This window comes from Cucurbita moschata, unplaced genomic scaffold, assembly GCF_002738365.1.
Source record: "Cucurbita moschata cultivar Rifu unplaced genomic scaffold, Cmos_1.0 Cmo_Scf00060, whole genome shotgun sequence".
Classification (NCBI taxonomy): domain Eukaryota; kingdom Viridiplantae; phylum Streptophyta; class Magnoliopsida; order Cucurbitales; family Cucurbitaceae; genus Cucurbita; species Cucurbita moschata.
Genome location: NW_019268576.1, coordinates 476,694 through 493,814, shown reverse-complemented (window position 1 = coordinate 493,814; position 17,121 = coordinate 476,694). Strand labels below are relative to the sequence as shown.

Sequence of the window (17,121 nt, the reverse complement as noted above, 5' to 3'; positions counted from 1 at the left end):
TTATAGAATTTGGCATCACAAAAGGATTGAGATGAACACGAATATATAATGCATAATTAGTAAAATTAAATAAACATATTTTATTTCCACGTAAGAAAATAACATATTATTTTATAATAAAAAAAATCTAAAACGAGGAATTGAATCTCCCTCTCCTTTGGGAAGTTAGTTGAAGGAACCCAAATTTACCATTTTCAATAATTATTATTAAAATTAAAGAAAATAAACAATCCATGAAAAAGACCTTTTCTTCCTCTAAATATCCCCATTTTTAGCAATAAATTATCTAAATTTAATAAATAATAGCTTTATAAATAGCCATTCTCTTCTCCCTAAACAATCATCCAATTGCAAAATAAAATAAACACAGTAAATCACAACAAAAAAAAAAAAAGGATACAAAAATGAATAAGAAGATCCTTGCCGTGTTTCTTTTGTGCATCGTCATGGCCGCCGCATTGGAATTCTTCGTCGTCGACGGTGCAGGCAGCGACGGAACGGAAGCTGATCCGTCCGTCCCACGTCCACCAAAAACCCTTTTTAAAAGTCTTGCAGATAAAATAAAGGACCGTTTTTAAACGCCTTGCAGATAAAAGAGGATGAAATGAAACAAGAGCTGCTGCTGCCGCCGCCAAGGTTGAGGTTCAAAGTTTAATTTATTGTTTTGAAATTAAGTTTATTTGTGACGTCATTTTTATAATGTAATTTCTTCTTTTCAATATATAAAATTTGTCGTTTATTTTAAATTTGTAGTGTGTACATACTTGAATGAACGCCGTATGGACCGACGATTACTAGTGATTCCGGCTTCATGTAGGCGAGTTGTAGCCTACGTTTTTTGAGTTAGCCCACCCTCGTGGTATCACAATCCTTTGTCCCAGCCATGTAGCATGTAGGGCATAATGGGTCCTTGTTGTATGGCTTAACGTCGCCATTAGATAAATACAAAATGATAATGACTCCATATCTCAAAACAATGCTAGACAAATGTTTATATACATATAAACAATATTAATGTTATAATTAATACCAAATGAACTCGAAAAAGTTCATGTATAGGAGATTCACGAACCCATTTTTCATGATTAGGACGTGACAATTTAAGACAAATCTTAATAAAAATCTCTCCCAGCATCGCCAAAGGCATTAAGAGACATGCATAAGAAGATTCTAGCGGTGTTTCTTATGTGCATCCTTATGGCTGCTGCATTGGAATTCTTCATCGTTGATGCTGCCGGCGACGACGGAATGAACGGCGGTGCTATGACTTCCGTCCCTCGGAGACGAAGATCCATTTTTAACCGTCTATTTACTTTAATATATTCTATTTTTTTCAAGAATATATATATTTTTTTATTTTTCATTTACTTGAATTGTTTTTTTTATTAAAGTTTATAATTTGATAATGTACTTTCACTATTTGGTTTTGTTAATTTTATTTGTTGTACTTTTAAATATATATCAAATTTTAACGATTAATATTTTACATGATGATCATATGTGATTCAATCTTGATTCGAAGTGAGTTATGAACTCCTAGTAAGAACTTACGACTTATTATTTGATTTGTACGAGCGATAATGACTTTTGTATTGTTAATCCCAGTTTTGTGAGACTTAATTTATGATTAAATCATAAACAAATCTTAAATGATGGAATTGTTTGTAACAAAAAATTGTATATAATAAAATTTTTAACTTTTAAAATTTGGCATATTAATTTTTTAAAAAATAGTATATATTAAATTTGAAAATAGTAGAACCCTAGTTGTAAATTGTGGAAGGTTCATAAATTAAAAAAGGTAAAATAAGTTAAAAGCAATATTAAAAAGTTAAATAATTTATTATACTCAATTTAACTCGATAAATAGGACATTTAATGAAATTTCTCCCACTCCAATGGCTAAGTGGGCCGAGGATCTTAGGTCCAATTTTAAGGCCCATTAAAGGCCCAAACCCAGCAATAGGTAAGTGGGCCAAACGTATTATGTCCACTTGAAAGGCCCATTAAAGGCCCAACCCAGCAATAGGCAAGTGGGCCAAGCGTATTATGTCCACTTGAAAGGCCCAACTCAGCAATAGGTAAGTGAGCCGAGCATATTATGTCCAATTGAAAGGCCCATTAAAGGCCCAACCCAGCAATAGGCGGGAACTCGCAATTCCTTTTTAATTGGCGGGAAAATTATGGTTCCACGTAACAAATCGTTCTGACCCGCACATCTTCGTTGATTTCAATCCAAGGGCTATAAAACATTCATGTTGTTAAGTATCGTTACATTTGGTCAGTGGGTCGAGAATTAGAAGTCGGTTCACTTCTCTTTCAGAGTCTTTTTTCGAAACCCACCCCCGGCGTCCGAGAAAAAGTTATGGCGAAACCCTCGAAACGACAGGTGTCTTCCGATGAAGCCATGTCCAATGGCTCGAGCTCGTCGGAGGAAGAGGAGCAAACTAACGAGCAGATCAATGAGGAGGAGGACGAGGAGGAGCTCGAAGCGGTAGCTCGCTCGGCAGGCTCTGACGAGGATGAAGCTGCCGAGGATTCAGATAACGATGCATCACCTGTCGAAAATGGCGAGGAAGAGGTAAATTTCGACTTGTGTTACTCAATATGCGGTCTTCGTTTTTGTTAATTTTACTCGGATCTCGGTAGGGTTTATGATTTTCAATTTTCCTGTACCTTCTCTGGATTACTTCTTACTTAGGTTAGATTAACTAGGTTTTGACCCAAATTTCGATTATTTTGTACATTTGGAAACTTGAGAGCACTGGAGAGTTGAGCATATGGTGGCATGCCTTAAGTTCGGCCTCGTGCTTGTATTTCCGGAACTGTATATTTTTCCAACGCTATACGTTTTTGTCACTTTTTCCCGCAGGACGGAAGTAACGACGGGGATGATGATAAAGTCGATATTAGCAGGCGTGAAAAGGCCAGACTAAAAGAAATGCAACAAATGAAGAAGCAGAAGATTCAGGATATGTTGGATGCACAAAATGCTGCAATTGATGCTGATATGGTTTGTTAAATCAATAGTTACACAATAATTTTGATGTTGTTCCTGGTTTTGCGAGATAAGAAACAGCTACTTAATGTTATGGAATGGCAGAATAATAAGGGGAAGGGACGCTTGAAATATCTTCTGCAACAAACTGAGATATTTGCTCATTTTGCTAAAGGCGAGCATTCTTCTTCTCAAAAGAAAACGAAAGGAAGGTATGAATTGTCATTTAAAGAGCCTCTTAAATATTTGTTTGCTTCCTGGTAACTTGGATGGATGGCTCAATGATGGTTTTCTCTGGGGTTGTTAAAAGGAAGGTTGCATCTTTTTTGCAGACTATTGCTGATATAAGCTCCTCCGCTGGCCATTATTTATTCTTTAACTGTTCTGTCATCTAAGGAAACTTTAATTTCCCGTTAACCATTATTGTTATTTCGTGTCTTTATAGGTTTTATATTTTTTCCTTCTCGTAAATCTTGAGGGTCTAGGGACATTAATGTTGTGGTTGAAAATCTGTGCTATTTGGGTATGTGGGAGATCACATTTCCTGTTTGTTTCTCTTTCACACAAGCACGTTTTTCTCTTTCACGATTATAAATTGCTTGAAAATGATTAAACACGCAATTATTTAATATCTGCACGCTATCCTTGTCAACCAATGGGTGTTGTTTTGTTTTATTGATAAATAATGCGATACTTATTGTGAGAATGTTTAATTATGGTTCTTGTTTTGCCAATATTTAAGGGGTCGTCATGCATCAAAGATAACTGAAGAAGAAGAAGATGAAGAATACCTTAAAGAGGAAGAAGATGGTTTATCTGGGACTGGGAACACTCGTCTCCTTACACAACCATCTTGTTAGTTTTCCATTTTTTTGCTTTGTTTTCAATATATTCCTTATGTTTTACATTTGCATCAAAGTTTGGGACAGTTTTTTTTTTTTTTTTTTAATTATTGAGGCTAATATTTTATTGCAGGTATCCAAGGGAAAATGAGGGATTATCAACTAGCTGGGTTAAATTGGCTCATTCGACTGTATGAGAATGGCATCAATGGAATCCTTGCAGATGAGATGGTAATAAACAGATTCTTAGATTCAACATTTTTCTTGTCTTTGTTTGAGAATGAATATGCAAGTATATTTATTTCCTGTGGATATTTAAGATCTGTTACTAGTTACAGGTGGTATAGTTCCAATGTCTTGACAAAATATTTCAATTCAGACAGTTGTTACCTTAGTCAGTGTGCTAATAAATGGTGTTTTTCTATTAGGGGCTTGGCAAGACACTACAAACCATCTCTCTGTTGGGCTATCTTCACGAGTACAGAGGCATAACAGGCCCCCATATGGTAGTTGCACCAAAATCTACCCTGGGAAACTGGATGAATGAAATTCGTCGTTTTTGCCCTATCTTGCGAGCTGTAAAGTTTCTTGGAAATCCTGATGAAAGGGTATTTTTCTTCATTCATTTGAATATGTGAATTTTAGTGATGTTAGATTGTTATTTGTACTGGAGACTGATTAATGTGTCAATCATGCACTTTATGCAGAGGAATATACGGGAAAATTTACTGGTAGCTGGGAAGTTTGATGTCTGTGTTACCAGTTTTGAAATGGCCATCAAGGAGAAGTCTTGCTTGCGTCGTTTTAGTTGGCGCTACATTATTATTGATGAAGCTCATCGAATTAAGAATGAGAATTCCCTCCTTTCAAAGACAATGAGGCTTTATAATACCAACTATCGTCTTCTAATCACTGGCACGCCACTTCAGGTATCTAAAATTAGTTTGACCATTGTGGAAGTATACCACCTATTTTGCAATATAAAAATCTGTAAAATTTTATATTCTGAGGTCAGGTGCTGGTTGTGTACATTGCCTTGTTTGATATCCAATCCCTTTCGTTTAGTTTTTTTCTATAACTATTTCTGCCTGGATATGTTATTTGGAAGGGAAGTGACATGGTTGCGATTTGTTTTCCTAGTTTTTATTTTTAATTTTGTTTAAATCTTTCCTTTTCTTTCTTTCTTTTCGGGTTGTAATTATCTACTGTAACAATATGGCTTTTTATTGTCTCTTTCAGAACAATCTTCATGAACTGTGGTCTCTCCTCAATTTTCTTTTGCCTGAAATATTTAGTTCAGCTGAGACTTTCGATGAATGGTTTCAAATTTCTGGGGAGAATGATCAGCAGGAGGTTGTTCAACAACTTCACAAGGTATACCTCAATCCATTCTGTGCATGCATCCATAGTTCAATATTTCAATGTGTTTTATCTCACATTCTTTTTTCCCTGCTATTTGCACCCTATAGGTCCTTCGACCTTTTCTTCTTCGGAGGCTGAAATCGGATGTTGAAAAAGGTTTACCACCAAAAAAGGAAACAATACTTAAAGTAGGCATGTCACAGATGCAAAAGCAATACTATCGTGCTTTGCTCCAGAAGGATCTTGAAGTTGTTAATGCTGGTGGTGAGCGTAAACGGCTTCTTAATATAGCAATGCAGCTCCGGAAATGCTGTAACCACCCATATTTATTTCAAGGTGCTGAACCTGGGCCTCCTTACACCACTGGAGATCATCTTATTACAAGTGCTGGTAAGCTTTGTGTACAAGGTTGCATGATGACGATTTCGCTTTAGTCATTCATTAATACCGAGAAAATTTCATTCATAGGTAAAATGGTTCTTTTGGACAAGTTGCTTCCAAAGCTGAAAGAGCGTGATTCTAGAGTCCTAATATTTTCGCAGGTGAATATTTTTGTTGGAATTTGATCATCACCAATGAATACATTTTCCATCAACTGAATCACCATATTATTGTGGATTTACTGTTTATTTTGTTTGGCTTGTTATTATTATTATTTAATATTTTGACTAAGCTTGGTATTTGCGTGAATTTCAGATGACAAGACTGTTGGACATTCTTGAAGATTATTTAATGTTTCGTGGATACTACTACTGTCGGATTGATGGTAACACTGGTGGTGAAGATCGTGATGCATCCATTGATGCTTTCAACAAGCCAGGAAGTGAAAAATTTGTTTTCTTACTTTCAACCAGAGCTGGAGGTCTTGGTATTAATCTTGCTACTGCAGATGTAGTCATTCTTTACGACAGTGACTGGTACATCTCCTTCCTCGACCAAAATTACTGCTGCTTTGGCTGTTACTCCCTCAGTATGCTCTGACACTCGACATTTATTTCAGGAATCCTCAAGTTGATCTGCAAGCCCAAGATCGTGCTCATAGAATTGGTCAGAAGAAGGAAGTTCAAGTGTTCCGGTTTTGCACTGAGGTAAAGAAAGTAACTTATATCATAGAGAGCTCAAACTTACTGTGGCGATAAATGTAATTTATTCTTTAATGAACAGTATACCATTGAGGAAAAAGTTATTGAAAGGGCTTACAAGAAACTTGCCCTTGATGCTTTGGTGATTCAACAAGGACGTTTAGCAGAGCAGAAAAGTGAGTTTTTTTTTTATTTTTTTTTATTTTTATAAATATACTTCAAGCCATGCATCGTGGAATGATTAGCATATGTTAATTCTTAGACTATTATCTTTTATGCATAGTTAACACATTGTGTATTTCTTTTTCAATAATAGCTGTCAACAAGGATGAGCTACTTCAAATGGTGAGGTTTGGTGCTGAGATGGTTTTCAGTTCCAAAGATAGCACCATCACAGATGAGGACATTGATAGAATCATTGCAAAAGGAGAAGCAGCAACAGCGGAGCTTGATGCAAAGATGAAGAAATTTACAGAAGATGCCATTAAATTTAAGATGGATGAAAGTGGGGAGCTTCCTGACATGAACTGTCTAGTTTCTTTCTGTTTTCTTTCTAATATTCAAGTAGTTTTGTCTAATGCTTATGTGGTTTTGGCAGCTGCTGAATTGTATGATTTCGACGATGAGAAGGTAAATACAATTATACAAGAATCTTGTATCCACTTGAAGATTTTAATTCCAATGTTTTTCTTATGTTTATTATTCAAAAGCTGTTAATGAAAATGTTCCTACTAATGACCTTGTATCTTAATGAAGGATGAAAATAAATTTGACTTCAAGAAAATTGTTAGTGAAAATTGGATTGAACCACCTAAAAGGGAGCGGAAGCGCAAGTAAGGACTTTCTTTTCCTCTTACTACGTGAACTTTATACTGAATTTTATAATCTTCATAAAGCCTGACCCTTGTTTTCTACCTCCTATAAGTTACTCGGAATCGGAATACTTTAAGCAAACAATGCGGCAGGGTGGTCCAACAAAACCAAAGGAGCCCAGGATTCCTCGCATGCCTCAGTTGTAAGGCTCTTGAATTTGTTGATTTATCTCGGAGATTTAGTTTTTTTTCTTCTTAATATTATATACTTACATGTATGTACTTTTTCATGGGTACATCAAAATTTCTTTTATAGGCACGATTTCCAATTTTTCAATACACAAAGGTTGAGTGAACTATATGAAAAAGAAGTGCGGTATCTCATGGTGAGTATAAGATTCTTTAGTATTGCTTTCTGTTTTTACATAATTGCTTGTGTTTATTATTCAACATTTTTACTTTGTTTTTTCAATTTATCATTGAATGGCTCAGCTAACACATCAAAAGAATCAGTTGAAAGATACAATAGATGTTGAGGAGACTGAAGGTATGTTACTAATATTCATGTTTCATGTTCCTATATCCTGTAATTTTCCTTTTACAGTATGGCTAATCTTAGAAATGATAATTTTAGATGTGGGTGATCCATTGACGGCCGAAGAGCTGGAAGAAAAAGAAAAACTCTTAGAGGAAGTAAGTGGATTTGTGTTGTAAGGCTTTGTCTCATGATCACTTTGCTAAACTTGTTTTTTGGTTTTAGGGATTTTCTTCATGGAGTCGCAGAGATTTCAATACATTTATTAGGGCTTGTGAGAAGTATGGGCGAAACGATATTAAAAGTATTGCTTTGGAGATGGAAGGAAAAACAGAAGAAGAAGTTGAGAGATATGCAAATGTCTTTAAAGAGAGATACAAGGAGTTAAATGGTAAGTGGATAAATCTCGTGATAATGTATCTTTGTGAATGTTACAGTATCATGTTTGTTCTTGATGTTTATCTTAATTGGATATCGAACCAGAAAATATTTTTTACTTCTGAAATTTAGCTTTATATATCTTATTATCCTGGAATTACGATATGAATCATTTTCTGCATGTTGATTTACGCCATCAATGTCATCTTTCCTATGAAGATGGAAATTGTGGTCGTCATGGTTTCAAAGCTTCGTTAGTTGTTTCTTCTGAACTATGTCGGTCGTTCTTATAATTTTTAACGGAGCTGCGGGCGGATTTAAGGGTGCAGCTCAAAGTTCTCATTATAGCTTGAACCATCAGACTTCTTGATTCGTATAATTTCATTGATCAAGGGAATTGCTTAAATTGCTTTTACTACAGTTGAATTCTCTTTAGCACTGCAAAATTGTTCTGCTTGTTTTTATTATGGCCTATTAGTAATCTTTGATATTTTCAAGGTTGGTGTGTAACCAATAAGTTTGCTGAAGGCTGAGTTGGGTTTTTGCTTTGGGTCTATTATTTCTCATAATAGGTTTAATTTTTTGTAGGTTATATATAATCTTCTACTATTTGAATAGTTTCTAAGCAATTTATATGAAAATTTCAGATTATGATAGAATCATCAAGAACATAGAAAGAGGGGAAGCAAGGATTTCTCGTAAGGATGAAATAATGAAAGCCATCGGCAAGAAACTGGATCGCTACAAAAATCCATGGTTGGAGCTCAAGATCCAGTATGGCCAGAATAAAGGGAAGTTGTACAACGAAGAATGTGATCGTTTCATGGTGGGTATTGAGATCTTCTAAATTCCCCATCTGAAATTTATTTTTATATTCGTTTGAATGTTAAAGATCATAGGTGCTATCTTAATGATCAACAGATATGCATGGTTCACAAGCTTGGTTACGGGAACTGGGACGAACTGAAAGCCGCATTTCGTACATCACCCTTGTTTCGCTTTGATTGGTTTATCAAGTCGCGAACAACACAAGAACTTGCAAGGAGGTGCGATACCTTAATCCGGTTAGTCGAGAAGGAAAACCAGGAATATGATGAACGGGAAAGACAGGCCCGTAAAGAAAAGAAGCTTGCCAAGGTTTATTTCACATTTGCAGCAGTCTCTTTTCTTTAACCCTTTAACCTACACAGAGATGTGTTTGCTGAATTTTAATTCTATTTCGTTTCAGAGTATGACGCCATCAAAACGTGCCTTGGCTAGGCAGTCCGAGAGCCCAACTAACCTAAAGAAGCGGAAGCAATTATCTAAGGATGATTATGTGAACTCTGTAAGTTTTCTAGACACCATTTTAAATCATTGCCCCTTTTGACCTTAATCATAACCAAACAGTTCTAACTTAACCTCTCTATTTGCAGGGTAAGAGGAGGAAGTGACCTATTTTTCATCTTTTTAGACCCGTAAGATCCACCATTTATCTCTTTTTTTTAGGCCAAACAACTCCCTATATCTTTGTTATAGCATCATTGTGATTACGGTATCGAAGTTCACGTGCTAGCTAAAGCTTAGATCATCCCACCTCATATTTTTGGGATTGCCTTTTGGGAATTCTTTATTTGAGAACAAAATTTAGTTCTGCCAATATCTTGTATGCCATAGTAGATTTTTAGCTACAGATACATATTCTGCATGGCCGATGGAAGTGACTGCACGCAGGTTTTTTGATCAAAACATTGGGGAAAAGGTAAAGCCATCCGTTTCCATGTTCTGGTCTTATGAAGAACAAATTTGGCATCGCAGATCCGAAAAGCAGTCGATAAAATGGTTGATCGCGTACAAAATTCTCATGCCCCGTTTAATTTTCTTTCCTAATTGACGTTTTTCCGTGCTACTTACTAATTAGCTGACTTTGATTGTGTAAAAATGTACTTGATACTCTAGCTTAACTTGAATCTCTCGAAACTTATTGGTTTATATAGTCTTCTCAAGGCAAGGGTTATTTTACGACTTGAAGTAAAGGGAAGGGGAAAGGGATTTTCGATATTTTTGGTGGGGTTTATTATCTTATTACAGGAAAGCTTATTTTCTATGCTCCAAACAGTTTAGTCGGTTCAATTCGAAGGCTTAAAGTCTCCAGGAAATGAGATGTGGATACAAGTTGAATCAATAATCATTAACGCTTAGGATGGGCTAAACTTGTGATCAACAACATTGCCTCGTACTCGCAAGAGTGAAATGATTAAATATTGTATAGTTGATTGAAATTTATCCCAAATGTCAGTTGATTTTTTAAATCCCTAATCTCATACAAAATATTCAAAATGGTAGTGAATCAACTTTATTTTGGTATTTTGGAATTAAAATAACGTTGAACTTTTCCTTTCGAGCTTTCATTCAAGGTTTTAGAACGTGTATGAGATAGAAGGTTTTGCATCCTTATAAAAGGAATGTTTTGTCCCACTTCATCTAATATGGGATATCACAATCTAACCAATTTGATCTCAGTTATCATTGTTGACATTGTTTGGTGTCTGATTTTGATACTATTTATAATATCTCGAGCATCGTTAAAAGATATTGTCTACTTTGGTTCATTATGTATCATTGTTAATTTCACAATTTTAAAACATGTCTACTATGGGGAGGGTCTAGCTCCAATCCGACCAGGAACCAATCATCGAACGATGCAAGACATTGGTCGAAGTTTCAAGTTATTAAACTTAAGAAATGACACGCAAGAAAGGAAGTTCCAACTATGTTAATTGCTGTTGACCTATTTTGTATTACGTCCCTCTTGAATTAGTTGGTGGAAGCTGTCTTATACAAGTATCATAACGATAATCAAGCATTCCATTCAAAAATAATTATATCTATTATCCTATCGGAGTAATCTTGAAGTTTTATGGGATAAAGACAAATTTGTTATTATTATTATTTTTTTTTTTTGCCGACTCACTTAAAAAAAGAGTAGCATTATATTTGTTTTTAATTTTTTTTTTATAATATCTACAAAATTTCATGCATATCTTGAAAAAGGTCTCCGAAAGTAGTATGTACCCTAAACCTTTTTTTTTTTTATCTTTGGTGAGGATCTAGGTAAGCTACTAGGTAAGCTACTAGGTAAGCTACTAGGTAAGCTAGGTAGCCTTTTTAATCTTATATTCGTAAAGAAATATGCTAGAATTAGATGGATTGAATCAATTTTCGATTTTTACTTTTTCTTTCATTTAATTTATTCATCTTAATTAAATTATGTGAGAAAGCCACATGCATCTGCCTTTTCAAAACGAATATATATAATAAATAAATAAATAAAATAATATAATAAATAAATAAATAAATAAATAAAATAATATATATAATATGGGCAAATATAGTAATGTGTCTTTTCTTTTGTCGTTCCAATTATGACAAAAAGTAGTATCAATACTTCTAATGGTGCATAATATTATATTCTTTTTTTATTTGCCTTTTCATTTGTAAAAAGAAAAATGTTTTTTTAATACATTATAAGAAAACTTGTTTGATAATAAAATTTGATAATAAAATTCTCACTTCAGTGCAGATATTGTCTGTTTTAATTTGTTACGTATCACAGTCAGTTTTATAATTTTAAAATGCGTGTTAAAAGAGAAGTTTACCCACCCCATCTCACCGTCTATGTTGACATACTGTCAAAATTCGACTATGATACCATTTGTTATAGCCCAGTCCAAGTCCACCGCTTGTAGATACACATCATTCGATGTCTAGGTTTAATACTATTTGTAACAATTCAAGCTCACCGCTAACAAATGTTTCTCTCTTTGACCTATTACGTATCGCCATTAGTTTCACGATTTTCTCCCTCTCTAACCAACGTCGTATCACACTAACATTTTAAAATTTTTAGTGAAATCATATTAACAAAAAAATATTTTAAAATTTGTTGAGAATATTTTGGGTGAATTAAGTAAGTTGACACTAAAATTTCTCATTTTTTTAAAGCCGAAATTGCATCATATTATATATACTGTCTGCGTGTTTGCCGCAATTTCTATGGAAACCAAAGCCCCATGGCACGATGGAGAATCAAGCAAGACACTAAAAAAAGCTATGGAGAATAGAATTCTTAGCATTCATTTTCACATGAAATGACACATTTGAGAATAATATATACAATGTTAAGTCTTTTCAGCCCCGACACACTAACACACGTTTCGGGTGATGCTATTCACACGATGCTTCTGCTTTAGCTCTAGCTCTAGCTCTAGCTCTAATCTTATGTTAGTCACGTTGCGTTTTTCCGCTACTTTTAAGATTCGGGTAGGCGGGCATTTAAAAATACTCGACTTATGCTTCACTAACACAAATAGAAAAGTTAGAGACGTTTTTTTTTTTTCTTTTTTATAAAGTTATTCTTTCTTAACTTATTCTCTTTTTTCTATTAGCTCGTTATTCTACTAATGTATCGCAAATAGATTGGATAATAATTTAAGTTCTAGATCGAAATTAGCTCCCTCACTTATGCTAACAAGATTTTAATTTTGTAACATTTGTGATGAATTTGAATTTCATTTGAAGTGGTGGCAAAATAAAGATACTTGGTTACTTCACTATAACCGTCTAAACACACTGCTATTAGATATTGTCTGTTTTGGTTTGTTATGTATTACTATCAGCCTTACGTTTTTAAAAACGTGTCTATTAGGGAGAGGTTTCCATACCCTTATAAGAAATGTTTCATTTCTCTCTCCAACCGATGTGAGATCTTACAATCCACTTCCCTTGGAGACCCAACGTCCTCGCTGGTACACCGCACGGTGTTTGGTTCTAATACCATTTGTAACAGCCAAAGTTCACCGCTAGCCGATATTGTCTGTTTTGGCACGATATGTATTGTTATCAGCCTCACGATTATACAACAAGTCCACTATGGAGAGGGTTTACTGTCCTCTGTCCTGTTTAAGCCACTCTTTATTCCATTCTCCGTTTAAACAAAAATTCTCTAACCCATTTGTGTCGGGTCCAGGATTTTGGCTCTCGAGCTAAATGACATCTCGGACAAAAAGTTAAAAGAGGATGATTTTAATTTTAATTTTTTTAATTTGGTAAGATTATTTAAATATTATAATATATTTTTTCTAAATAATTAAGATTTGTTTAATAAAATACTTAATTGATGTAAAAGTATATATAAAAAAAACCTTATCTTTTGGTAAGTAATGTTTTTTTTAACCTAAAAAGGTTAACAACATTCCATGTCTGTATAAAGCTTTGCCAAAATGTTGGGAAAAAAAAAAGGGTAAAATATGTAAATACATTGAAGTTAAAGGACGAAACTGAAAAATGGGAAATTTCATAAGTTATCATTTCCATTACTTATTTTGACCGTTACATTGCATATTTACAACACAAAAGGAAACTAAGAAACATCAAAGCCATATAGCTCCAGCTTCCTTTAGCAATTTTCTTAGGGAGCCATTGAGATGAAGCGTCATCACGGTGTTGGCGGAGCCGATGAACTTTCCGCCGATGAACACCACGGGCACGGCGGGGCTGCAACCCAACCTCGAGAGAGCCATCTCCATTTCCTTCCCTCTTAACTCCCGATCGAGCTCGTGAATCTCCGGGCTCGCTCCTTGCTCGTAAAATAGCCTCTCGATTGCGTGGCACATGCAACACGTGCTCTTGCTAAAGATTACTACGGCTTTCTTCCCGGCCATCTTTACTACTACGTCCATTTTTTAAAGCTTAGAAACGACAAAGAGATGAATTTGAATGTTAGCTAGTTTGTAGTAGCTGAAAGGGATTGGTGTGTATTTATATAGGAAAGGAGGAGCTAAAGCCAAGCTTGAAAGTATATAATAAAAAGGTTAGTAAATTAATTAATGATATCATTGAAAAGAATTAAAGATATTTCGTTTTAATATTTGCATCCCAACACTTTTTGTTTTTTCCTTTCTTTTTTAGGGAATCATTAATAAAAAACGAAATTAATACCGTAAAGGAAGATATGCTCGTAAACTGTTCAACATAGCATCCGAGTGAGTTGAGTAACAGCTCAAGCCTACCGCTAGTAGATATTGTCCGCTTTGACCCGTTACGTATTACCGTCAGTCTCGCGGTTTTAAAACATGTATGTTAGGAGAGGTTTCTACTCCCTTATAAAGAATGTTTCCTTCCCCTCTCCAACAAATGTGAAATCTCACAATCCGTCCCTTTGTGGTCCCAACATCCTCACTGGCACACTGTCCAGTGTCTGGCTCTGATACCATTTGTAATAGCTCAAACCCACCGCTAGTAGATATTGTCTGCTTTGACCCGTTTTGTATCGCCGTCAGTCTCACGGTTTTAAAACATGTCTGGTAGGAGAGGTTTCCACCCCCTTATAAGGAATGTTTCCTTCCCCTCTCCAACCAATGTGAGATCTGACAATCCATCCCTTTGTAGTCCCAGCATCCTCGCTAGCACATTGCCCAGTGTCTGGCACTGATACCATTTGTAACCGCTCAAGCCCACCGCTAGTAGATATCGTTCGCTTTGATCCGTTACGTATCGCCGTCAGTCTCACAGTTTTAAAACATGTATGTTAGGAGAGGTTTCCACACCCTTCTAAGGAATGTTTCCTTCCCCTCTCCAACAAATGTGCAATCTCACAATCCGTCCCTTTGTGGTCCCAGCATTCTTGCTGGCACACTACCTAATGTCTGACTCTGATATCATTTGTAACAGCTCAAGTCCACCGCTAGCAGAAATTGTCTGCTTTGACTCATTATGTATTATCGTCAGCCTCATGGTTTCAAAACGCGTATACTAGGAGAGGTTTCCACATCTTTATAAGGAATACTCCGTTCTCCTCTCTAATTAGTGTGAGATCTCACAGTTTGTCCGTATTCCCACTTTAATTTTACTAAAAACACTGTTCAACATAGTTACTACTTTTATAACAGTCCGTGTATGAGAGATAATAATTTTTGGTAATCACTGTTTAATCATTATATGAGTGACATGTACGTCGTTAACAAACTGCAGAGAAGTTTCGTGGGAATTTCAGGTCTCATTAGCTCAATGGACGAAAGCAAGTTTTCTAAAATTACTTATACGTATATTATGCGAGAGAGTATCGAAAGAAGAAAAAAGATTAAGAATCTCCGACCTCCTCAAATCTATTACAGGAACAAAAACAACCTAACTGTTGAACTTTTGCTACTGTTGCCTTTATAATATTAGGTTATGAGTATCAAATTTACGAATGGAATCATGAAACGATAATTTCTAACAATTATTTTCGTGTGAGATAAATCAATTTGAAAAGACCGATCATATAGTAGCTAGGAATGTCAAAATTTTTGGTCGAATATATCATAACGTGGGACGATCGGAATGTGACACGTAATCAGCCACCCCAAGATTTTGCATCACATTCACTATGCTTAGTGTAGATATAGATAAAGGAAGGAGAAAAAGGGATTAAGAATCAAACTTTTTTAGGTCCCTTCAAACAAAAGTTGATATTATAAGAAAATTAAAATTTTATAATTATTCAATTTCTGGAGGAAAATAAATTTTTTTTTATTCGATCATAAAAATTTTCAATTTTGTGTATTTAAAATTAAGTCCGTTATGATCTCTCGATATTTTATTTATATTTTTAATTAGTTTACAAAAAAAAATACAATAATTTAAAATTTTAGTTAAATTACAAATTTGGTCCTCGTAAATTTTAAAAATTAGATGAGAATTGGAACGGAAAAAAATATACGCCAATTCTCGTTGGACCGAGGTCAAATTTAAAATTAAAGTTATTATTATTTTTTTTAAAAAAATTACAGGAAATTAAAAGAAAATGGGACATATTTAAAATTATTTAGTAATATTCTTGCAATAAGGCTAATACCCCACATTTTGTTGCATATATTACTTGTTGATATATATACGGATTGAGGGAGCAATTCCAACCGGTGATTATCATTACAAGATGCCCACTTCCATCAATTTTTATTCCACTAATAAAGTAGAATTAATTCATAAAATATAATTTTATTATTATTATTATTATTTTTTAACCGATCCACGGTAATTAGCACTGACATAGTCTCGGGATTTTCAATTTTAGGTTATAGAAACTCAATCAACATGAGCATAATTGATTGGTCGAGACATCGATAACCAATGGGAATTTACCAAAGCTCCATCTCATCCAATGCCCGTTGCAATGCTAAATATTCTCTAAATTCTCGAATTAGCGTTGGACGACACGTAACTATCCATGCATGAAAAATAGGTCACCTTTTAAGGACGAGGCGTATTGAAGCATGAAATTGAAAAGTAACCCTTTCACGATGGCTCTTCGACTATGTCTTGAGCCACTTTTTTAATATTTTTTTAATTAAATAATATTCGGGAAAATATAAAAAAGAATATTGGTATAAATTACAATATACGTACGTAGTTGGAAAGTTGCACACAGTATCACCAACTTATCAGAGATTCCAAAGGAAAAAAAGAAGGGAAAGTGAAGAAGCCTTTCATGTCGATGCCATTTATTTATTTAAATTTAAATTTATTTATAATATATTGATATCAGCAACCTATCCTTAAGAGAATAATATATTATGAGTTTTATACTTATAGTTATTAAACTTATATCATAATTAAATAAAAGTTATAGCACATGCATTTAATTTATATTTGGGCTCTTTTTAATAAAAATTTTTCAGTATATAAGTACAAATATATTTAAATTTCAAATAAAAAAAAACTTTAAAAAATAAAAAAGAGAAGATAAATTGGCATAATTTTGGGGACCTCAAAATAAATAAATAAATAAATGTACGGCTCCTTTTTTTTTTGTTTCTCTCTCTACTTTTGGGTGGCAGCAATGGACATGCAGAGATTTGAAAGCGAGTTAAGGCTCAGCTAATTTGTCCTTTCTTTAACCTAAAAAAACACAAAAAAAAAGTCAACCTTTTATTGACCTTTTGAAATTATGTCGATTTAGGTCGATTAGCGAAGACATTCTAGATTTATTTGTTTATTAAACGTTACTTTAAGAAATTATGCAAATGTCACTAAAGTTTATGGATGTCACTTTGGGACACACAGATAGCTCTCGTATCGAAAGTGTTAAAGC

General features: G+C 34.4%; 2 protein-coding genes across 2 annotated transcripts; one reads left to right on the top strand and one right to left on the bottom strand.

Annotated features, from left to right (window-relative positions):
• The first annotated feature begins 2,270 nt into the window (after nt 1-2,270).
• On the top strand, nt 2,271-9,996 carry LOC111436797 (ISWI chromatin-remodeling complex ATPase CHR11). The gene is made up of 25 exons (XM_023074534.1): nt 2,271-2,581; nt 2,873-3,013; nt 3,104-3,210; nt 3,741-3,853; nt 3,974-4,071; nt 4,269-4,448; nt 4,548-4,769; nt 5,080-5,214; nt 5,310-5,592; nt 5,671-5,744; nt 5,899-6,119; nt 6,203-6,290; nt 6,367-6,460; nt 6,601-6,789; nt 6,883-6,914; nt 7,041-7,117; nt 7,210-7,299; nt 7,413-7,482; nt 7,589-7,643; nt 7,731-7,789; nt 7,857-8,022; nt 8,657-8,835; nt 8,931-9,146; nt 9,238-9,336; nt 9,425-9,996. The coding sequence occupies exons 1-25, from the start codon at nt 2,366-2,368 to the stop codon at nt 9,440-9,442; spliced, it is 3,222 nt and encodes a 1,073-aa protein (XP_022930302.1). The 5' UTR covers nt 2,271-2,365; the 3' UTR covers nt 9,443-9,996.
• A 3,332-nt stretch (nt 9,997-13,328) lies between these two features.
• On the bottom strand, nt 13,329-13,799 carry LOC111436921 (monothiol glutaredoxin-S10-like). The gene has a single exon (XM_023074713.1). It carries the CDS (start codon nt 13,727-13,729, stop codon nt 13,421-13,423), a length of 309 nt encoding a protein of 102 aa, XP_022930481.1. The 5' UTR covers nt 13,730-13,799; the 3' UTR covers nt 13,329-13,420.
• Between the last annotated feature and the right edge of the window lie 3,322 nt (nt 13,800-17,121).

Bases quoted from the DNA above. Each gene is read 5' to 3' on its own strand.
- LOC111436797 (XM_023074534.1), top strand. From the start codon at position 2,366: ATGGCGAAACCCTCGAAACGACAGGTGTCTTCCGATGAAGCCATGTCC. The intron at 8,836-8,930 runs GTGGGTATTGAG...AATGATCAACAG, and splicing joins AAGAATGTGATCGTTTCATG to ATATGCATGGTTCACAAGCT. The intron at 9,147-9,237 runs GTTTATTTCACA...ATTTCGTTTCAG, and splicing joins AAGAAAAGAAGCTTGCCAAG to AGTATGACGCCATCAAAACG.
- LOC111436921 (XM_023074713.1), bottom strand. From the start codon at position 13,729: ATGGACGTAGTAGTAAAGATGGCCGGGAAGAAAGCCGTAGTAATCTTT.